At 24.3% G+C, this 25,852-nt stretch overlaps 1 protein-coding gene across 3 annotated transcripts; it reads left to right on the top strand.

Annotated features, from left to right (window-relative positions):
• The first annotated feature begins 842 nt into the window (after positions 1 to 842).
• On the top strand, positions 843 to 24,988 carry LOC122533901. Of its 3 annotated transcripts, none has more exons than XM_043664044.1 (8): positions 843 to 1,325; positions 9,721 to 10,251; positions 18,560 to 18,838; positions 19,598 to 20,143; positions 20,841 to 21,077; positions 21,316 to 21,411; positions 22,926 to 23,027; positions 24,506 to 24,987. In XM_043664044.1, exons 2-8 carry the CDS (start codon positions 9,754 to 9,756, stop codon positions 24,713 to 24,715), a joined length of 1,968 nt encoding a protein of 655 aa, XP_043519979.1. In that variant the 5' UTR covers positions 843 to 1,325; positions 9,721 to 9,753; the 3' UTR covers positions 24,716 to 24,987. The 3 variants fall into 3 exon arrangements, with proteins under 3 accessions (XP_043519979.1, XP_043519980.1, XP_043519982.1); XM_043664047.1 differs by lacking the exon at positions 843 to 1,325 and adding an exon at positions 14,288 to 14,411 and having other exon boundaries at positions 10,075 to 10,251; positions 24,506 to 24,988; XM_043664045.1 differs by lacking the exon at positions 22,926 to 23,027 and having other exon boundaries at positions 846 to 1,325; positions 24,506 to 24,986.
• The last annotated feature ends 864 nt before the right edge of the window (positions 24,989 to 25,852 follow it).

Raw genomic sequence — 25,852 nt, forward strand, 5'->3', positions numbered from 1 at the left:
AACTGTGATAGTACAGTTTATGAAACACTCATACACTAAACAATAGCACAGACAAGGTTTATGAATAATTAATTAATTCTCTTTTTAACAAATTTTTATGATAGCAATATAAATATTGCCTTTAAAAACACAAGGTACAATAGTAAATATTAATGTCAAAAGTATTGATGACATGAAACTGCTAACTAAAAGCAATTAAAAATAAAAATAAAATAAATTAAAAATTAAAAATAATTATTTATTAAAAATCCTGTTTAATTTAAAATACTTTTATATACAAAAAAATTATATGTATATTTTTTTTATTTCAATTGCCGATCATATAAAATAGCATCTTTATAAGCAAAATAATTTTCGGAGGAATCTTCATACATTATACAATTAATTCAAGAAACAGATCATTTTTTCAAACGAAATTTTTCCTGACGAATAGAACTGGTGGATTCATTAGTTCCCCAATTTACCGTTGTTTAAACGTAGAGTGCGCTGAAAAAAACCAGTGATAGTACGTCGGTATTTTAGGTCATGGGCCACGAAAGTCCGTAAGATACAACGTCTATATACCTCGTCTATGGCTATAGTGCAATACTTGCCTAAGTCGATACGACAGAATGTGACACGAAAATAGTAAGAGGGTCATATGACCCCCGCCCCTATCTTCAACACGAAAAACCATTGGATGTCTGGTCTATCCTATTCTTAGTTAATGGTCAATGATATCTCGTCTGTGGTAACTAGAATTATTTATTTTAATCAGTCTGATTTATCTACAATCGATTAATAATTATTGTATAGAAATCATTGTCAGATGGCGTTAATACACCAAAATCATGATATTGTCAATGAGCAGTGCTCATGATACGACATCTCGCGATCATTGGTCGTTGTAAGGCAACACTGCTTGCTTGAGTCGTGTTAGAATTGTCAGTGATTACTAGAATGGTCAGGAAGTGAGCATGTTTTTTAATCCTGTTTTGAAAGTGTTCGAAATATTACGAGAATAGTGTTTAGTGGCTTATGCGTCGGATGTCCCTTAAATAACTCGTAGACATTACTCGTTTACCATGAACTTGTTATTATTGTAGTTTACATTGTATAACAACTAGTACCTGCAGCTATGTTCAACTTTTACACGCGATAAGCCCGCGTGGCACGAATTAATAGTGAAACCAAATGTTCCTTATCGATAATTTTTTCGTTTTATCGTCATTTTTAAGTTTATAATCGTAGTAATTGTACAAAAACATACACAATAAATATTAAGATCTCTCGAAGATTTGTACAAGTGGAGAAATCTCTTATAATTCCGAGTTCATGTTTCAAAGGTAAGATACGGTTTTTTAACTGATTTAATTACTACTTTCTAATTGTTAATTACTTCCTATGTTCGCACAATACGTCATAAGAAACTTACAAAATCGGCAGCTGGTACAACGTACGCAAACTTCATTTACGTAAATTGTTCGAAGTCAGTCATGCATATGTCAACTCAATTTCTAACATTTTTTTTTCTTTCATATTTTGTAAGAACGAACGTAAGATTATATAATAGTTGCTAAGCGCTTAGCGTGCACTTTTTAAAGGAAAATTATAACTTCTGAATTTTTCACTTAAGGGACGATAACGTTACAAGATAAAAATTAAAAAAAAAGCTATCGCTATCAATACATGCAATTACTTCTCAATTAAAAGAAAATTGTAATTTTGAAAAACAATATTGTTTCAATAATTTCAAGGATGGTGTGGACGCTGCATAATGCCGCAGCATGTTCTTGAAATAGGACACCAAATGATCGATTACTTTATTCCAATAGACTTTTTCCTACTCTAATTCGTGTCAGTTGTATGTGACACACGAATTTTAGTTACATGCCAGATATTATTAATAACTACAAATATTCTGTGAATGAACGCGCGATCGCCACGCTGAATGTAATAATTTATATTTTCACAATCCTCGTGTAGCAATAATGTACATTAAAATATTTATTGAAAAGCTACACATACACGTTTTTTTTCGACACGCGTTATTGTGCTAATCTTAAAAGCATGAGATAAAAAACGAAGAACGCACAAAAAATAGATAGACAGTATTAACTTGATCAAATATGTACTTATAATCATAATATCATGCACATCTAAAAAAGCTGTTGATAATGCAAAGTTTATTTATACATGACCGATGAAAGACTTGTACCATATTTTGTAGTATTTAATCTTTAAAGTTTTCATTACATGATTATTTTTTTTAATAAAAAAATATTACTATTCTCAAAATAATATCGCAAAACATTTTTAATGAAAATGGAACGAAATGGAATTGTGTATTTTGAAATATATAAGCTTTCCTAAAATAAAAAATATAAAAAAAGATATAATAGAAAAGATATTAAAAATTATATGAACAAAAAAACAAATCGTTTAAATTTCATTTTATTTTTTCAGTTGCTCAGGATAATTATTATAAAATCATAATTTTATGTTATTTAAGAAAACATCATCAACGCTATTCATATTAAATGATGACATTAATTAAAATCTACAATTATAATAAGGATATAATCCCCTTAACTTGTTAAACAACAAATCCAATTTCTTTTTATTTGTTCCTGTTTTGACGGGTTATTTTTGAAGCTAGAGGAAATATTTCCTTTACATGATTTCATACTAAAATGTAATTAAATTATTTTATGAAAAGAAAAGTAGAAAGTGTTTTTATTTAATATAAATAATTTTTTTTTAAATATAATCGTTTTCTTTCATACAGTTTTCAAACAACATGCATGACACATATAACACATACACGTAATGTTTAATTTAATTGCATTTTTAATATCCATATTATTTCTTTTGCGCTATAGTATGCTTAGGTATTTAATATTTTTAAATAGTAACTACGTAAGCAGTAAATAGCATTTTTGATTTCAAATTTTAAATTATTTGCGAGTTTAATGCGCGCGCAACATTTCCATTGGGCATGTCATTCTTCTCTGAAGTATTAATATCAAGAATGATAATAATAATGATAAATATTTTTATCCAAGGTTATATTTAGAAATATTGATACGTTTATTTGTATAAAAACCTATTTTAAAATATCTATAATTTCAGAAAATTAAACTCTAATTTAATTTAAATTAAATTTTACGAATTTGTATGTATATGAATTATTAATTTTATAATGCTAACGATTTTAAATAAATATTTCATATCAATTAATTCTATAAATAAATTTAAAACAATGGATTTTAAAAAAGAAAAATAGAAATCTTAATAAAAAGAAAGCAGAAAATAATTGTAGAAAATGAGCAAAAATACATCACGAATATAAATTAGTGATTACGTATAAATTTTATATATATATCATTGGTACATACATATATAATGTTATTATCAATGATATATATATCATTGGTTTATACATATATAATGTTATTATGTATGTATATATATATATACATGTAATATATAATAGTATATAACATTTGATTTTTCTTGTACGTGTCAAGTCTATTCTGTATTTATAACGACTATTGAATTAAAAAGACATTATTAATATACTTAATTTTCTTTAAACAATAATAAATTTTTATTTTCGGAATAATTGATCGTGCAAATGTGTCTTCATTCACGTTTAGATGATTTTTAATCGCAGGAAGAATTTTTACTAATATTATACAATATTATTTAATTTTTATTTTATAATAATTTTTATAATAAAGAATTATTTATTTTTAATTTTAAAATATATTGTAATACATTATCTATAATTTTCTCTACGTTTTCTTTATATTTTCTTAAGTTTCTGTAAGTAATTCATTCTTTAATATAATATGAAGTTATAAATATACATATAATATAGAATGTACTGTCTAAGATTATTCATTTTTGTTATATAATCTTACAAGAAAATATTTGAAATAAAGGACTTAATTATAAACAGCGATAAAAAAAATTTGTGTTTTCAATAAAAAATCAAAGACATCTTAATTTTTCTGAGTGGCATTATGTATTTTTGATTTGATAGGATTGCTGTCACAACGAATTTAACGATCTATTACTCTGACTTTCATAACCTTGAATTCAAAAATTTTAGCATAATGATTGAAAATATGAAAAATTATTCTATTTCAAATGTATTACATATTCAAAAGAATACTGAAATTGCCAACCTAATAAATTGATTGAACAAAATAAAATAAATTAAATCTATAGCAAATTATATTATATCCTATGTTCCGACTGTAATCCATTTGTGATACCTAACTTCGCTAATACACTTCTAGTTGTTGCGCCAAGCGAAGTGTTTCGATTTATTGTTACATACATACATAATACATATTGTATTATTGTTATCGAATTTGTGAATTTGTTTACTACTTTTATTCGTTTCGTAAACTTATTGACAGTTTTATTATTGTTTTGAATATTCAGTTGAATCAAATTCAGTTAAATCAAATTAATCAAATTAAATTCAGTTGAAATAAAGTAATTTTCACACATTTCTAATCATTAATTTCTGAATTCAAAGTCATGTGGCGGCCATAGTGTAGTAGATCGTTAAATTTGTTTTGGACCTATCAATTCGAAAATACATTTCGAATTGATAGGTGTCATTTCGAAAAATCGCAGTGACCTCTTTATTGAAAAAGCAATTTTTTGAAAAATTCTTTTATTACAATTTATAGCCAAGTTGATACTGATCAACTTTTATTTCAAATATTTTTTGTGAAATTATTTAAAATAACAGAAAAATTGCTCTGTATATACATATATATTAGTCTATATATCAAAACAATTTGGATAAATATTCTAAACAATTCAGCAATTTATTTGAATAAAATTTTGTCAAAATCAATAGGTCCTACAAATGAATCAAATGAATTGTTTATCATATTCATAATACATAATGATATTTTACATATGTATACATACATAATAGTAAATATCATAGCGTCATTCTACTTATTTTCATTTAAAAGAGAAAGTGGTACATATATATAATGGAAAAATTAAAAATGTCGATAAATTAGAGTATTACAATAAATTATTTTAGATCAAAAATATATATTGCAGCCATATGTAAGTTTAACATGTAATGATGTAAAAATTAAAACTGTTTATTTATTTATATGATACAATCTTAAATTTATTTATAATAAATAGATAGATATTTAAAGATATAAATAGATATTTAAAAGTCTTGTAGAACCTTTTTTGATGCTAATAAGTTGTTTATAAGTAGATATAGAAATTTTATGACTGTCTTAACGATTATATGACATGTTATGTACGAGAATAATATAGTTTACTAGAGATACTTGTAAAAGAAATCGATCAAACATATATATTAATCTATTTCAATAATTTTTCTATCATGAAACGTAATAATGAATATCCATCTTTTAAAAATGATATTTACATATTTTGTTCTTATAAATATTCAGATGATTATTATGACGAAATTATGAATTCATAATAAATGTAATGAACATTAAAATAAACGATAATTTTTCCAAATAATATTGGTGATAGGAATGAGGATTCCATATCATCAACATTAAATCTATCCAAACACCAAATAATTTTAGGAAAACACTTTATTTTTGAAGATAAAAATAAATTCTCTGATGAAGTGTTCTTATGTTTTATTTTGAATCATTAGATATAAGGACATAGATATAAAGAAACAATGGATGTAGATTCAATTAAGACTACTTAAATTAATTGACTAACTTTTAAAAAATCATCTAAAAACAAAACGGGGTATTACTTTTATTATTCATATAATAAAAAGCGTTATTCATTGATACAAATTAGTAAAAACTGACGATAATGAAGCAGGAATTTATTATTCATTGACCATATCAGTAGAATATTTTTTATTAATTTTGGTTTCGGTAAAGTCCTAGATAAAATATATTCTATGATAAAATGAAGCAGGCTTATGCATTAATCGATATAGCTCGACAATCTCTATAAAGAAGTATTAACTTATGTGTGTCGAAAAATTATTTGCTTCCGTTTTATAAAATCTATCATATGAAAGACGAAAAAAACAAGAATGACATTCTTGTGTTCATATTGTTCTTGTTTCATACAAGTTTCGTTTAATTGAAATTAAAATATCTTCTAAACCAAGAATTTTTATGTACTTGTAATCAGTGTATTAGTTCTTTATCATTATAACCATAAACAATTTACTTACAATTCATCATTATAACCATTAACAATTTATTTAAAAATATTTATCTATTCTTTTATGCAGATGTTTCGAACTTTGTCGATCTTGCAATGTTATCAATCATAATAATTTTCATTTGCATACTTACATTATATTACCAGATTCTTAAATATATTAGAAAAAATTAAAAAAGGATTGTTAATTTGTATATTATTTTAAATTTATTATTTAATATATGTTTTTTTAATTTATTATATAAACATAAAATATTTTCTAACGGAATTACATATAGGAGAGCATTGAAAAGAACTACTACAAACGGTAAACAGTTGTCGGTAACTTACACAAACATAAATAACAATTTATTCTTATTTTAAAGCGTAAAACCTTTGTTTTGACAGTCCTTCTTTCGTTCTCTTTTTTTTATCAAAAAAAAAAAAAATAAATAAAAAATTTTTCAATGTTTTTAGAGACATTTGAATTTTTATAAGTTGAAAATCTTTACTTCTCCACTCGCTACATGATGTAAACATCTTCGATAAAAACGAATTCGGAACTGTTTTATTTTGTTACATTTAAAAGTTAAATTCACCTAAAAAAGATACTAGAATTTTTTTATTATTAGATTCATGATTCATAAAGATAGATATTTATACTTGAATCAAAATGGATATATATTTACATACATATGTGTATTAAAGAAATAGCAAATTATTCATACAGAGATTACCTTTTTTTTTTTTAAATTTAATCCGTTGCGTCGTATTAATATTACAAACCAATATAGTATGTTTACATGTGTTTCCTTCAGTTGCATATAAAATATAAAATTTGAAAATAAACAATATTACAATAATTTCTTTTACAGAAGCCTAAAATACAATCAAAAACTTCAAAAAATAATAAACGGTGTTCTATTCTGTTTGTTTAATAATAAGCATTGTTATGAAATTCTAATTTTAAGAAATATTTAAATATCACTGATATCTTTTGCAAATAGTACAAATGATGCACTCCAAAATTGCTGTAACTCCCGTCGTTTGATTGAGGATCTTGAAATGTTCGCAAATTATGCATTAGTACATGTAATCAGATATGATTCCATTTAATGAACGGGATAGATTCTCGCATAGTGTATGATTAAACTGCTCAATTATAAAAACTAAAAAAAATATATTTATTATTAATTATGTATTGTTATTTGTGACATATGTCATAACATCTGAATATTAATAGTATATTATATTTTAGATTTTACTTATTAATAACATTTTACATTTAAAAGTTGTTAATGTTTCTATATATTTTGTATATTGCATATTTCTACAGTTTAAAGTATCGGATAAATTATTTTCCTTGCGTTAAACTGAAATTTCTTTTTTATATGTTACTTCAAACTTAATTTAATTGACACTGTGCTATGTTAATTTTTGTAAAAATAAAAAGAAAAGTACAATTAAATTATTTTTAATGCAATAATGAAAAAGTAATATTACTTTTCGCGATTATATTATATTAAGTAACGTTTGTAGAGATGAATTTATTTAAGTTCATAGAAAGTTTATAAATATTAAAATGACATAAATGATATTAGAAAATATTTAAAATTCTGAAAAAAATATCCTAGAATTTTTACAAACTTGCTATAACTTGCAAACTTGCTATAATTTACTTTAATCTCCCAACTTTAACTATGAAACTCATTAAAATAATAGGTCCTAGATGTCCTTTTTTTGTTTTTTAATATAGATTTAGATAAAATGATAGATTCTCATTTATTTTTGTTTATTACTTTGTTTATCACTAGTTATCATCTGTGTGTCCATTTGCATACACACGAAAATTTTTTCCACGAATATTTATATTTAAAAATATTTTTTTCATAATAATAGTATATTTAATTCAAGTAAATACTTTTTTATTTCCATGTAAAATAATCCGAGTAAAATTATTAATTAAATAATTAAAAATTAAGATCATAATAAATAATTATTAAATATATAAAAAAATAAATAAAATTGATTAAACATGGATAATAAATGAAAATTAACAAAAATCTTTATATAATTAGAAATATTAATTTTTATGGTTCAACAAAATCAATTATTTGTATTTAGCTAGAAAAAAAATTTTTTTTTAAACATCTTCTTATGTTGCGGATTTTTATGTATTTTTAAATCTTTTTAGACATATTAGAAGAAAAAATGGAATTTTAATAAAAATTTTGTTCATATAAATACTTTGAATATTTTTGAATATTATATACTGTTCATTCTGTATTATATATTGTATTCATTCTTTGAACTTCTAACTTTCTGATAAGTACATAAAAATCCGCAATTTCCTTATAATAGTAATGAACACATACGTAGATATAATCATAAATAAATTGTATTATTATTTTCAAAATTCAATGTAATAAAAGTAACGTTACAAGTGACATATTTTGTGTTTTTGTTCATTTCTAAAGTTATTTTAATCTATCTGCTTAATAAACAGCTTATACGAACTATTCTTAACGATATTATCTATAGTCAAGTAATGATATCAAAACTTATCTGAAACTGAAGTATTTTCATGCAGAAAATATTATATCCTTTAGTGTTTTTAGTAAAACGGAATTCAAAATATGATTTATTCTTCATAAATATAAATAAAATGTATAATTATCATTAATTGAATATACGAGAATTGTATAGATATTAATTGTTAAGCAATAACATATAATAATAACATACCATAAAGAAATCGTTCTTTACAAAGAAATGAAATACAATAGAAAAAATAATAGATAAGAATAAACTTAATTTACATGATCTTAATTATTATTATATTTTTATTATTAGATTGTTATACATATATGAGTAATAATGTATTGTCAAATCAGTAAAGATATGATCATAAAAAAGATTTTAAACAAGTATTTATGACTACGAAAAAATTGATATTGCACTTATTTAAAGCTAAATGAATGGAAGTAGTAAAAGTTTAAATTAAAATAAATTTAGTTAAATACAATCAAGGTCATAAGACATCTCGTGTATGTTTCATTCAATTTGAGAAATTATAAATATGTCATTAAAAATTGAATATGTATGTCTAATGTATAGTGTCAAACTATTTTATAAAATTCGCAAATATTTAATTTATATAATTAAATTACTTTCGTAGTGGAATTGATAAATCTTGCACAGATGATTTGCAAATTTACTGAAATCATTTATATAAATAATTTTACCAATATAAATATAAAGAAAAGAAGAATAAAAAATATGACAAATAAAAATTTATTTACTTTTTTATAATTTATGTAATTTATTTATATAAATTTATAATCTATTACAAAATCACTGTAACTATCATCAGAAGGATGTTACTTCTTTTTGAAGTATTTGAAAATACGTAGTAAATACAAAGTAAAGTTGTAGTCTCATTAATTTTAGAAAGAAAATATATTAAATTGTGTTAGTGATAAAAATATGCTGTATATTTTCTAACAAGTGGAACTCAACATAAGTTTGATTCTTTTCACACAGGAATTTTACAAAGCGATGAAATAAGCTGAGAGGATGGCTCGTCACGGCAGCGAAAGGTCCTTGCATTCCCCGCAATCGATGCATCCAGGAGACTCGGTCTCTGTAAACAGCACTAACGAATCACCCACGACGGAATTAGCACTGTCAGAGTCAGCGACATGTACTGACAACAGTAACAGCACGATCAAGGTCAATGCCGATAACAACGTGGTCTACACGACAGGAAGTATACCGGGTACCGTTCCATCACCCTCGGCATCCTCGGCATCCTCTCCGTTGGATTCTCGTATTCCACGTCCCTCACCTATAGGTTTGCGTCGCTCCGTTAGTATGCGCATGCGTGGTGAACGAGTTTCACCGAATCACCCACCACCACCACCCAGTACCGCGGTCACCGCGGCTCTGAGCAGATCCTATCAACAGTGTCGTCGCTTCAACTTCCTGCACCATCAGCAACACCATCACCTGGACCATCGCATTTTTCCCGTCATCACGGAGAATGGAACCGAATCACCCAGACAACGATCTCTCGTAAGTATCAACCTTCGTGCCAATCGATATTAACTGTCATTTATTATAAGTCATTCCTTTGAAAAGTTGCTCCAAGTGACTTTCTTATATGCTTCCGCAATATTACGCCGTATTCTTCGTTCGATGCGGATCGCAGATGCGTGCTGACAATTCTGTCTTATTGACTGTATTCCGGCTTGATTCCGTTTTCATGTGATTTATAACATGTGATATTAAAAGTAAAGATATTGAGGAATGGAAAGAATATAAAAATACGTGCATATAAGCATACGTTCAAACGAGATATATATGAAATTTTTCTGTTTATTTTCGAATATAAAAGAACCTGTCATCAGACATTATGTTTCAAGGTAGTAAATTATCATTTTATTATTGATAAAATGATTGAAATGTAAAATAAGTATACATATTTTTGTTTCTTTGTTGTTAAAACTTCAAAAAACATGTATTTTTTATGATTGTTTAAAAATATTTTTATACGTGACACATATGGAATAGAAAAGAATTTAACGTAAAAGATATCACAAACTTAGTAAACTTTTCATGTAACAAAATTAATTTTATTAATTTTTTTAACATTCACAAATATTTTAGATATATTACTCAATATTCACGTTAATAATTCACATTAATATATAAATATATTTTTTATTTAATGACAACGTCCTGATATTTTTTATTAAAAATATTAATCGTAATCTTCAGAATTATAATTTGCTTCATAACGAAATTTTAATAGTAGCAGTAATATATATATATATATATATATATATATTTATTTACTTATTTATTTATTTATTTATATATATTTATAATATATATAAATGTATACTGAAGGAAAATGATGAAGTATTAATAATTAAATTGTAGTAATTTTAATAATTTATAGAATTCACATATGCATGCACATTGTTTGTTAGCTTGTTTTCAATGCAATCCTTTAAAAGTTCGCATCACTCAATGCGTTTTAAGTAATTTAAATCGGTTAAGAAAAAATTTTGATCAGTTAACTCGTACATCATAAAATAACAAGAAATAATTTCCCAGAAAATTCTATTCGATTCGCACAAATAATGAAGTAATAATAATAGGCAATTTGCCAAATCCGACCTTCGTGATTTCACGTTAATAAAGTATTTTCAAACCATTTACTGTGATTAAAAAGTTCACTTATTATTAAATAAACAGCTTCATCAAATAACAGTTCTGACCTGAAAAGTAAGAAATAATTGTGGAAGGTCATGTAACCATCCCTCTGTACGGGCCACCTTCCTTCCCGGAATCAGACAAAAGCAAGAGGGATGCGTGCGGGCATGAAAAGATGTCTGCTGCTTAGCTAAACAAAATTTGAAATATTAATTGTTTCTTGGTTCAAGTACTTTCAAGATAGCTAATGAAATGTAAAGGTAGTCTGACCTTTGTACGAGCAATGCGTCGGCGCAAATGAAACCTCTCCATTGCTCTTAGATCGTAATGCTGTGGGAAAAAACGATCGTGCCCAGTATTTATCGTCGATTTAATCCTAATAGACGTAACGTCTATTCGTTTCTAATGCAATTATTGTATTTCTAACATTTAGTTTTCATTCCACACGGTTTCTAAATATTATGTACTAATGTCAACTATAATTTCTGTAAATTGTTGTAAATTTAGTAAACTCACTAAATTTTATTTTAATTTATTATTTTATCATTAAGCTTTAGACGTACTTTTTTTTATGTATTACAATGATTTTATTGTTTGAATGCTATTTTGCAATCTGTATAATCTTACTCTAATATTCTACTCGGCCAATCTAATGAAAGTATTCAAAGTTTGAGTTACATTTTTCAAATATAGATGATATAATAATAATTCATCTTGTTGCAGTTGTTTCTCAGTAAGTGTTGGTTTAGCTAATTCACATATTTGATGCTAATAACGTATAGTTATTTATTTTATCGACATTTAATAAAAAATAAAAGATAAAAATTTATATCCACTATATGAAAAATAAAAATGTTTAAAGAATTTTACACCCCATTATAATGAAAATTCTGTCAAACATTATTTTCAATATCTTATATGTTGTACATTTTTTTTTAATTAATAATTTCAATTTTTTTGTTAATTCTTTATTTAAATTTTCTAAATGCAGCTTTCTCATAAGCTACTGTATTCGAAATAATAGAGATATGACTGTCTAGTTAAAAGAATTTTCGAATAGTAACATTTCAGATAAACATTCGCCTTTTCTCATAATTATTATGCTATACATTTAAAAAAAGAATAATACAATGACAATTACAAAAAATAAGATGTAATATAAATGAAATAATTTTTTAATTATTCACGGATCCTATATTTTTGTTGCTTCAAGATCACACAAACTTTTTAATATATTAAGTTTAGTTTAATTCTATCATTTCATTTATATCTTCTATTTATTATATCTTATTGTTAATTTTATTGCTAATCTCTCTAATGCTATAGATGCTTCAAAATATGAAGTCATATCTTCATCACTATTTTCATCATAATTTTCTTTTTGTTCATTGTGAATTTATAATGGTACTAACAATATCAATAGCAATAAGATCTGCGATATTTTGATCAGATTAAAGCCATTGTGCTATATCATTATTATGTGATAGTAGAGGATCGAAAAATATATTGTTCAAATAATAGAACATTTGAATAATGAAAAGTCTAGATATTAAAACGTTCAAATAATACTATAATAATTACAATTGTAATATATATATTATAATAATTAATAATTATTATTTAGTAATTTATAATTACGTAATTTTCTTAACTATTTCAAAAATATAATAATTTAATTGTATGATTTAAAAAAAAGAAAGTTCATTTCATTATAAGCATACCAATTATTGATTCGCAAATATGTATTTAAAACAAAATATTTCAATAAATATATAAGGTGTACTGAAAATCTTGACATAACCGACCAAATGGTGATTTTATATGCAAAGATAGATCAAGGGAAAAGAATAACATTTTCTCATTTGAAGCTTTGTTTCTTGAGAAAATCGAATTTAATTTATTTGTCAAATATATAATCGAATTTGACTGATTCTGGATAGAATAAATGAAATAATTAACACTAGAATTCTACGTTTCAAAATAAAATAAAAATGTCGAATAAAATTTTTTCACACGATCTTTCATTTTCGAGAAAATTCAATTTTAAAATTTTCAAACGTGTATAACACGTGGTCAAATTCTACTTTTTTGAAAACGAAACCTTAAACGGAAAAATTTTATTTTATATTTTTTATTTATTTTTACGTGTAAATTATTGATCTTCTGTCAATTATTCATTCTTCTCTAGTCTGGAGTTAGTCAAATTAGTCAAATTTAAAATATACGTGACAAATTTTAAAAGTCGGTCTTCTCGAAAACGAAGTATTAGATGGAAAAATGTTACTCATCTTTCCGGTATGCCTATGATATATTTATTGCATAATAAAAATTATTCAATCTAAAAATCTATTGATTTATATCCATATTGTATCTATATTATTATATACTGATAAAATATTTAGATTTTTTAATAAAATTTTATAAAATACTTTTATAAAAAAGAAATTAAAATTATATCTGAAAATCATACGTATATATATATATATATATATGATAAAATATTTACAAATAATAAAGTGTATAAAAAAGAGAGGAAAGATTTTTCTATGTGAAATTTTGACTATCAAAATATTGCTATAATATGTTTTTTTTTATATGTGTTAAACAATATTTTGGAAAGTTGTAACAAAATATACACCTTATTCATTTATTTGTGATCTTATTATTATAAATGAACTATAAAGACATAATATTATATATAATAATAATAATAATTTTTTATAATTTTTATAATAATTTTTTTCAAACGTGCTTAATTTTCATATACTCAGGTTTACAAATTTAGTTTGTCACGAAAATAATAAATTTAAATTGAAACATTTGTTAAACGTAATGTATTGTTGAGAAAATATTCATAAAATATTTTTATTTGAAATCTGTTCCTATACAGATTCGACAAACTTCTCGTCTTTAAAGAAGAGTCTCATATCTTTCTGCTCAATGGGGTCTTTGATTTTGCTTCACTTTCAGACCAGACTAGTCACAGAGCAAGAAAGCTTCTTCTTAAGCTTGAGGTAAATTACCCTTAGGGCAACTGTGTATAAAAATGATGAACTGTTCTTCATATTTGACCTTTCAAATGCAACCTTAATGTAAAAATATTTACTGATTGTGTGAAATAAATATTCTATTTTTAACTTTTACCAGTAATTAACAGCAATTGTAGTAAATAAATAGAGACTTTTGCAAACTTGTAACTTAAAATTAATACTTAAAATGACAATTAATGGGAAATTGATTAATTTTAACTGTCTGCAACATTAATTTATTTGTTAATTCTATTTATTAATTTTTCTAAACTAATTGTAATTTTTTACATGTAACCTTTTCTATAATTAGTTTTCTATAAAGTTTTTATGTAACTTTTTCTTTATATTATTATAATTTTAATCAAACTATTTATCCAATTTATGTTAAATGTTTATTAATAATATTTTATTTACAATCTAAATGTTTAATTACTATGCAATTATTCATAAAAATTGTTTTCTGTTTTATGAAAGTTTGGAATGTTACTTATTTCATATATATATATATATATATATCGCTCATTTACTGCAATAATGACATAATATAAAAATCAAGGAAAATAACTTTAAATTCTTTTTGTTATAATTCTGTTACAACATGACATCAAAATTCTTATAATAATATTTCCAACATGTACACTTATTAATGTGATCTGTCTAATATTAGATTATTTTTTAGATAAAAAAAGGCAAAAAATTTGTCACGAATTAACAATACAAAAATATGTGCTAAATCATAAATATAAATCATAAATATAAAACAAATATTTATTTTATTAAGTGCATCAGAATTGTAGAAGTGTAGGCAGAATCTACGTAAAAATATAAGTTGGAAATCTAGCACAGTTTACTTAGTACACGTGCAGTTATACATCATCCCATTTACACCTACGTTTAACTCATCGTTGCTGAATTGCTGTTCGAATTTATTAAATTAAGTAGTAAAGAATGAAAAATAAAGGAAATATATATATTCTTTATTCGAGAATCTTTTGTTTTCTTTCGTTTGTTCATCTTTTTTTATCTGTGTATTTGAATGATTACGTTAAATTTTAATATCTATTCTCTATTACAATACTTACACATTATCAAAACGATAACAAGTAATTAGTTAATAATTAATTCAGATGCTCTTTAAGTTTTTTAAAAGTTTATTATTTAATTAGTTGTTTTAGATAAATTTGCTATTTATTTATTGGTTTTACTTTCTAACAAGAAATTATTTTTTGGATTATGCCATATTGTGAAACAAATTCTTGTATTTGTTGAGGGGAATTTTCATTTATTAATTGTTCAACTTGTTCAAATTTTCAATTTTCAAGTTTTTATGTCGGAATATTTATATTATATCAGATATATTTGAATAATTATTAAAAAATCTTTCATTGAGACCCAGAATATATATATTTTGTTTCTTTTAATAATCTACAACGTTTTATAAATGTGACGATTTGTACTTTAAAATTCTATGCAAAAGTTAAATTAATTTTTACATATATTCATAAATACGATATAAATATAATAAAAACTAATCAATAATATAATTAATATCATCATGAATTGTACAAGAGAATTTATTTTTGAGTTTTACCAATATAATGTAAATATTATGACAATGACAACAATCGCTTAGTTGTAATAGATAAAATGTAAGAAATAATATGAGTACATATAATTACATTGACAACAATGAAGAAAAATCAAATATTATGAATGTTTAATAAAGAAATTGTTACTCTATGTCACATTATAGATTTTGCCATGATAACTTTTTTCATCAAGTAATCAATTTCGTAGAGTAGTTTGAAGAATCTAAAAAAACATATATTAGTGTTTTTTCATAAAAGAACAAAAATGATTGGAAGAATAAAGTAAATAATTTATTTAATTTATTCATAAACGAAACGTAAATGCACAATTAAGGAAATAATAGAATGATTAAAATGATTAAATTATAGATAAATATACTGCACTTATACGAAAAAAAGATATATAATTTTCTTTTAATCATTTGAATGCCAAAATACATTGGAAAAATTGTATCGACTGCGCTGTGTGGCACTCAAATTGTTGGATATATACTGACTTCTTATATGACTGAATATACAACATTCAGATATCAAATCTTGTTTTTCATTGCAATAAAAAAAATCCATTTTAAATCCTTATTAAGTTGTCGACTTTAATATTAATTTTTTTTATTTCTAAAAAATAATATTCTATTTAAAAAGCTTAAGATGCTCTTTCATACTTGGTATATGAATAATGTAGAAAAGAAATTATTATTGCAATTAATATAATGATAGTATAATGGTGGCACATAAATTTTATTTGACATATTTTGTATTATTCTTTGCAATAATAGCAAATTTCTTAATTGTGATTGAAATTTTATTTACGTTTAACTATTTACCATAATACAAACTCTTTTGTATTCTTTTCTTATTTAATACTGTAATATTTTAAAAATATAATTTTACTTGTGAAGCAATAATGTATTCAAAAAATAATTCGTAAAATCATATATACGAATCTTAAGATTGTTATAAGTTAAAATATTTTCAAAAACTGTTAGTTATATCAAAAAAGGACTGTTCTATTTCAAGAAAGAAATAATTTATTTAGTTATTTTATTAATTAATAATTTATAAGTTATTTTGTAGGTGATGGAAAATATGTGAAGATCAATTTTATCTTTTTTAAATAGAACCGAAAAAAAACTATCATATCATAAAACTAATAATTTTGCAGATAATTTAATTTTAATTTTGTAAAACTTATCATATATGAAATAAGAAAAAAATAAAGAAAAACAGCGATATAAATGGAGACAAGGACAACGTAAATACAATACTATCGTGTTTTTTTTTAACCTTTATATAACTTCACTTATAAAGGTGCTACTTATATTGGATAATATTTTTATAATTAATCCCTTAACCGCTTAATTTTTCCATGCCAATGTTAAAATAGCTACATTTGAATGATAATTATTTTCATAAGATAACGACATAACGTCGTCATAGTGTACGTCGTTATGTCATGATGTTAATATATAAAAATAATGATGTTAATATGTAAAAGTAATGAGATGGTTTTCTTGGCATAACGAAATTTTTCGTCACACGCGATTAAGGGATTAATAGTTTCGACAATGTTTCAGCTTTCAGTCTTAGGTGATTCATACTATATAAAATATAACAATATATTAAATATAGTATCTAAAATATAACAATATCTTTGTAATAATATACGACATATATATAAGTGATAAATTTACAAATTATAAATATAAAGAGATAATTTCTTTATTGTGATTTAATCTTTTATCGTGAAATTACATAATTTAATTTTCAACTAATGTTTGTTCAATGCTTGTGGCTTCAATTAACAAAGAGATAATTAACAAAATTAACTAATCATAATTTTGACGAAAAAATTAATCCCTTAAAAGCTAACTAAATTTTAAAAAGACGTATAGCGTATTAAGGAAATAGATGGCTAAATTTTGACATTGTATTCTACTACAAAGTGATGCAAAGCAAAAATATTTTTACAAAGTAAAAATATCAAATAAACATAAATTCGAAAATTCTTCTTTTCCGAGATATTTCCTATTTACATTAAAAATTCACTAAAACTGTCAAATGCAAAATTTAAATTTTTATTTATAGAAACATTTTGAATTCAGTTTAACTTAGTTTAGAAAGTAGTTGTAACTTACTTTAGTTTAGAAAATCTCAGTCAATTTTTAAAATGTCGATAAGAAGCAAGTATTATTATAGAAGAAATGAATTTTCAGCAATTTCTTTAAAATATAAAATATTATAATATACTTCATCATGATCGAAAAGTATTTATATTTCGAAAAGAAAGAGTTTTTAGACTAAAAAGATCTTTTTTCTTCATTCCTTAAAAGCAATAGAATTCGGTGTCAAATTTCGATTGTCTATTTCTTTGATTCTATATATACGTCTATTTTTTACTTCATTGCTTTATTATATAAATGTTTATAAAATTATGTATTAAATCCAGCTAAGTAATATTATGGAGATACAGTTTTAACGAAAATGGTACTCTTAGTGGGTTAAATTACTCGAGATTAGATAACGAAACTGTCGTCTATTTTACAGAGCCTTTCATTGACCCCGGCGAGGCCGCGCCCTGGACATGCGGCCTCCGGAGGATCAAGCACTGGAATTGCCGATGACAGTGACGCGGAAAGTGTAAAAAGTTACGGAAGTGCCTGCAGTACCGCAAGCGCCTGTGACCATGCTACATTTGCTCTCAACGGTACTACGTGGTCTGGTAGATCACGAAAGTACGTTGTTCATTGTTCAAACCATACAGGTGATAATGAACAGTATCTTACGCCTACCCAAAGAGCAGCTAGACAAGTTAGAAAATTTCAGGTAATTTAATTTATGTTTTATTTTACAATAATTAACCCATTTGCAACGACATCAGTCTCGCACGCGATCAAATCGCATACCAACACTAATAGAGAATACAAATCGTCTAAATCTTCAGTCAAGATGTAATATTACATTTTATATTATGAGTATATATTTGTCATATTTATTATATTATTATATATTTATAATATTACGATTATATATTTGTTTTGAATATTAAATGGACAGACTTTATATACAAAAAATATAATGCTTTTATTAAATCAGACATAAATTCTTCAAATTTACATAGATTTTTAATTTGCCTTATTTTAATAGAGTCTTAAAGCACAATAAATTTTGAAGTTTTGTACATTCTTCTTTTTTTTTAATATATATAAGATAATATAAATTAGAAATTATTGTATTTTGATTTTACAATTTTAACATAGATAATATAATATATAATATATAATATCAAAATATAATATATAATATATAATATCAAAATATAATATATAATATATAATATCAAAATATAATATATAATATATAATATATTACATTGACGTTGAAATAATGAACAAATCTCATTAAAATGAGATATATTTTTTGCTTTTATTCTTTTATCTTTTATTATGATAATTAATTATCTTACATATATTTCCATTTTACATATCTTACATATATTTCCATCTTACATATATTTTCTACTTTTAATTATAATAACAAAAAAAATGCTTATTTTGCACAGTAATGAGAAGTTATATTATTTAGGCTTTATTAAAGGAAGCGCGAAAAGAAATTGAAGAGAAGGATCAGGAGATCTTTCGACTAACGAAGGAAGTAGTGGAACTAAGATTATACAAAGCTTCCCTAAATAGTCCAGATGAAAGAACGGATAGTAGCGATGCTCTCACCGTGCGAGAAAACAATCCTTTTTCACCAGAATCTCCAAGTAAGGATTTACCAGATGAAGGTACACTACAGAAGATCACAAGTCCTGAAACTCCAGAGAAACGTGCCCCATCTGACCTACCTTCCTCTCTTGCGGACTCGGGTCATTTTGAAGACGGATCCGTCCATTCGAAAGATTCTGTATATATACCAGAAGTGCAACGAGAAAGTATTCATGTTACTACAACGCCTAATACAATTCCCGAAAGCAACACTTCCGATACATTTATAAGATCAGTTACAGAAACACCAGAAAGAGATGAAGAGAGACGCAAGTTGGTGAATCTTTATGAAAGTAGAATTGAAGAAATGCATCGTAGACATATTGATGAACTTCAAGAACTGAAGCAAAAACATAATGACAAGGTATATCTTAATGGAAGCATTCGTGTATATGTATAATTTCGTGTTCGTGTTTGTAATTGAATAGAAAATGAAAAAAAATAGCGTTATGAATAATTACTTATAGGAACATTGAATAATTAACAAAATACAGAGCAATGAAAAGCATAACAGAACTCAGTAATCACGAATTTTTGTATAAAACAAAATTAAACCTTTGCACCACGTTTTATATAATACAATATTTAAGATTTAATATGTTCTTAATATTTTATGTACAACATATTCGCTTTTAAAGCAGTATTAATAGATCTTAAAACTCTTAGTGTTATATTCAGTGTTAATATTAAAATTCTTAGAGTTAAATTTTAACAATAATCTAAAAATATTTTTTTTACGGTTTTATAATCAAGATACCAAAAATGGAAAATTTTGAATTTTGAATTCTGTACTCTTTTAGCTTTTTGTATATTTTAGATTTCGATCATCATTTCGATTTAGACAAATAATATTTCATCAAATAATATTGAAAAGATGTTACAAAATATCCTTGTATAAGTATTGATTCATAATAGGGAAGCTATAGTGGAAATTCTAAATTAATTTCTTTTTTGAAATACAACTAAATTCTGTATGGAAATTACTTTATCATACATCATACATGTATAATAAGTATTACACTATTCAAAAAATTAGCACAATGAAATGTTTTAAATTTCAGGTAGAGAGTTTACTGAATCAATTGGCTGAAGTTAATACACGTTACTGTGAAGTAAGACCTTCTGTTGATGCTGCAGAAGCACGTGCTCGTGAATTAGAAGTGGAATTAGAAGCTGTGAAAACGGAGCTTTCTGAGCAAAAAGCTTTGTTAAATGAGCAAGAAGAAAGAAATAAACAAATGTACCTGAGAATGTATACCAAAGGTCAGGAAGCAGCGCGACTGGAACAAGCTGATCAGGTATGATCACATTATTGTTATCTTGAATGTGTAAACATAAAAAAAAAAATTCATAATGTTTATAATATATATTACGAACTGCATTATTTCGTTAAGAACTAATAATACTTTATTAATAAATAACAACACTTCATATCTAGTTTTACAAATTTTTAATATTTTTAGTTTATAAATATTACATTATACATTTTAATATTTTTTTATGTAACATAAAAATTAAAATCGATACTTATTGCAGATATATGAACATGCACATCAATCACCACCGAAGGTTACTGTTGCAGAACTACTTCAACAATTAACAATTACACAAGCAGAATTAGAAAATATCAAGGTAAATGTTTTTGTTTTAGTCACAATATTTACTTTTATGTAGAGAGATCCTCTCATTAGTCAATACAAAGACAAAATTGTATCGTACTGCAGATATATTTTCATTTTATGTGTTATATATATGTTCAGTAAACATACAATCATGTCCTAACACAGAGATAGTATTTGCCCTTAAACAGATTATATTTACTGATATAATATCGCTGCCGCGATATGATCATTGACATTGTTTTTGAGTTAACTAGCAAAAGGATCACTCTATATAGATAATATTATGATTGTAATATCATATATACAGTGCACATTAAAAATAAAAGAATAAAATTCTTTATGCCTGATGTTATTTATAATTGAAGCTTTATTTTTATTGCTATATAAAATAGCATGGATTTCATTTTAACACATTTATTACTTTGTATGAAAAATTTAAGTATTCATAATAGCAAAGTACATTCAATAACTACTGTTTATTGTACTTTTAATTTCACCGAATTCCTCCGAATTTGAAATATATAATGAATTAAACTAAAAAATATTTTATATATTATTTGCAAATATTACTAGGTTTTGTCAATCTCTTTTTTTGTGTATCTACTATTATTTAATTGGGTCAATCTTATCAGTCTTGTTTGTTTTATACAAGGTGAATCTTAAATGAGTGTCTATATTTTGAGTGGTGAATCTATATATTAAAATACGTAAAAAGCATTAATCATAATCTGTAAAAATCTATGCTGTACATATCTTAGTTTTCGATTTATAAATAATTGAAGAAAATGTTCAACGTGTGCTTCATGCCGTGCCATATGCCTCAACACAATATACTACTATATACCTTAATGCCAACTGTTTTATAACTATTAATACCAAGTATTTTTCGAGTAATCTCAAATAAATTCTGAATTCTTTCTTAATAGATTTTAAATTACAACAAAATAAACACCAAAAATAAAAATTTATTGGATTAAGTTTTATTTAACTTATATCGACTTACTAAAGCACAAGATGGATACATTGAACATTTTTCTCACTCATCTGTAACTCAAAACTTAAGATATAGATTCGTATAATATTTTTTACTTTTTTATTTATAATTGTAAATTCATCATCCAAAATATGCATTTAAGAATTACTCTGTACATGATGTAAATGAATGAACTGTTTAATTTAATATAATACAAATATAATAAACTATTAGTTCACTTCCAAAATCCTAAGAATATTCCAATAAAGTATTTTACAGTTTGCAATATAATAATAATTTAAAATTATATACAGTCATTTATTATTCTATATTTTTCCTACTTTTTTATATTTCTTTATATTTGGACTCTCTTCATATAGGAATTTAACAAATTATATCTTTTAGTTTAAAATAATACATCAAAATTTAAATAAGAAAATACAATTTAGGAATCACTGTTGTTCGTGCGTCACTTTCTGTACATCACTGCTGTTCACAAATCTCTTGTACTAATAATGTGCCACTTTTTTTGGTCGCCGCTCACACTCCAGGACACGAGCTACTCGCCTGAACCTCACATTTCAGCCGATCGTAGCCAAAGTTTATTAAGTGCTCAGGAGGCTGTTTCTCTCTGGGTCCTTGGCACACGTAAGGTCTGTATTTCTTCTAAATCGCCACGTGATGCAATTCTCATTCACTGTTTTTTAAGCATTAATGTGGTATTTGTTTATACAAATGCACAAACAAACATTTTTTTCTTTTATATTTTTGCCTTTTTGAAGTTTTTTTTTTTTTTTTACAAAAAAATGAGTTTTTATATCGAGTGTTTGTTGATAAAATATCTGTATATTTCTAGTCTATATCTTTAGTAAGAAACAAAATTGTTTATTTTGCAAATTATATTTTTTCAATAAACCTTATTGTTTTTCATCTGTTTCTATTTTAGTTCTGATATTGATGTATTTCATTATTAATCTTTTATTAATTTCAAATTATTATTCAAAACATTTATACCTAACAAATTTTTTCAAATGTTTGTACATATTGTATTTCAATTTACTTTTATAAATAATTTCTTTTGTTATATATTGAACAAATTTATTTACAAAATGTATATATATTCTATTTTCCAAGCATGAAATTAAATATGAAATACATGTGTTAGCATAGTATTAAATAGTTTGTATGAAATGCCTATTTTTTTTGTTTTGAGAATAGTAGTATTTAATCTATAGTCATATTGATTTTAGTTAGTGCATCAATTTTACAAATTTAAATAATACTAATATCAATTATAGTCAATATATTAAGTATTTTTCATGATGATTAATAATATATTTTTAGATTAATGTAATTTTTCAATTGTGGTTAATTTTTCTAAAATCCAACTTTTTGATAATTATACATATACGTATTTACTTAGAAAAGAGAATTTTATCACAAAAAGATATGAAAACTGGAAATTATTCTAAATTATAAATACACATGATGAAGAGATTGTATCACTTTCGTATTTAGAAATGAAAGTAACTTTTAAATTTAATAGTGGCAAGAATTGATTTTACGTGCTTTCATTTGTAAGTTATATTATGAACATATATATTTACTTATGAGAAAATGTATTTATTAAAATACTTTGTTACAGCGATTGCATGCCGATTGTTAAGCACAAATATAAGTGATTCCTGTTATTATGCAATATTATTAGGCCCAAAGAGATTATTTTGTGCACTTGAAAGAAACAGCCTCTTATTATACTTTAGTTAATGTAAATTTGCACGTGCTTAAGCATCACATGCTTACACCAATTCATGCAAATCACAACACTAAAATTATGTTAGATTCTAAAAAAGTGACGGGTTCATATACATATAGTGCGTCTGTATTTTATTGTACTAATATAATTTTTTATTTAAAATAAATGTGTATTTATAGCTTTCAATAATTTATATTGATGGTTATAAATCTAATTAGTTGCTTATTTTTTAATTCATTTGATATATCTGAATATATTTCTAATATATTTACAGTACACGATCAAGGAATATATACAATTTCAAACATAGTACATAAATTATCATGTAAGAAAATTTATTAACGAGATTATTAGCATATATAATTTTTTCAACAGGCAATGTATCGACGTATCATAGAAGCACGAAATAACCAAGGTGCCCTTGATCCAGAGATCACGTTGCAGTTCCTAAAATCGGCGATTTACTATTTCTTAACGGATAAAGAAAATCATCATGGGCATTTGAATGCAATTGAAAGCATTTTAGGATTTACAGAAATTGAAAAGCACAACATTGATAAAATATATCGATCAACGAGAAAATAATATTTAAAATTTTTTATTTGTTAAATAGTTCAGTTGAAATAGTCACAAAATCTTGAGACAATTTAATGTGAATTTTTCTTATTGAATGCCAATTGAAGAATATATGATTAAGTACAAATTTTATTTAATCTGGATGTTGTTCCAAATTAATCCATATAAATTATGAGTTACATATAATAACAATATTACTATATATATTACTATATATTTTTTTATAACTGACAATGTGAAATTCTATTCCATTAGTATAAAACATTTGTATCATGTATTTTATTATATTTTTCTTTTATTTTAAATCCTTTTAAAAATCATTTAAATAAGAAAGTACAATTGTCTAGTGATTTTATTCATTTTGCGTAAAATTATTTAGTAATTAATTGTATTACAAACTTTGTATATTGATATTTTGCAGAAGTTATTTATTACATGAAGGAAATAATAACTTACGATAATAAAAATATTTTTTACATTACATTTCTGACTTTAGTACAGTATAAACATTTAATGGAATACAATTTCATGAATAATGAGTATCACTTAAAATTGAGTGACTTAGTATTTATTACGTTTTGACACATAAATTTGTTTTTATTATATGATTTATATATAAATAGTAAATAATTTCTACATAAATAAATCAGTATATTTTTATTTGATTAAATTGAAAGTTCCATTCATGAAAAAATAAATTAAACATATTTGAGAATAACTAACCATTAATAAAAGTAAATGTAATCATAAATAAAAAAAAATTATTTGTTTGATATTTTGATATTTTGAAAAATAACCACGACTAGCTTCAATATGGTATGAATAATAAAAAGTAAAACTAAATTTTTACAAATCTGTGAAATGAATATGTTTATAACATATTTTTGTCGAATCTGTGACAGTTTTACATTTAAGCTGGTGCACGTCAATGCTCATCAGTTTTTTTTCTTTTTTGTTATTGAGATCAAAATTGCCGCAGATACTGCAACAGCAGCACTAAATTTTGTTAACAAATGTCTTGCTTGTTTCACATGAGACAACTCGATTTAGCTTATAGTTGAAGCTATACGAGAAAACTTTACACTGTCCGTTTACAGAATGAAAAATGAAGAGAATCTTAAATGTAAGTTCATATTGTGGCTAATA

Source organism: Frieseomelitta varia, unplaced genomic scaffold, assembly GCF_011392965.1.
Source record: "Frieseomelitta varia isolate USP_RPSP 00005682 unplaced genomic scaffold, Fvar_1.2 scaffold_560, whole genome shotgun sequence".
Classification (NCBI taxonomy): domain Eukaryota; kingdom Metazoa; phylum Arthropoda; class Insecta; order Hymenoptera; family Apidae; genus Frieseomelitta; species Frieseomelitta varia.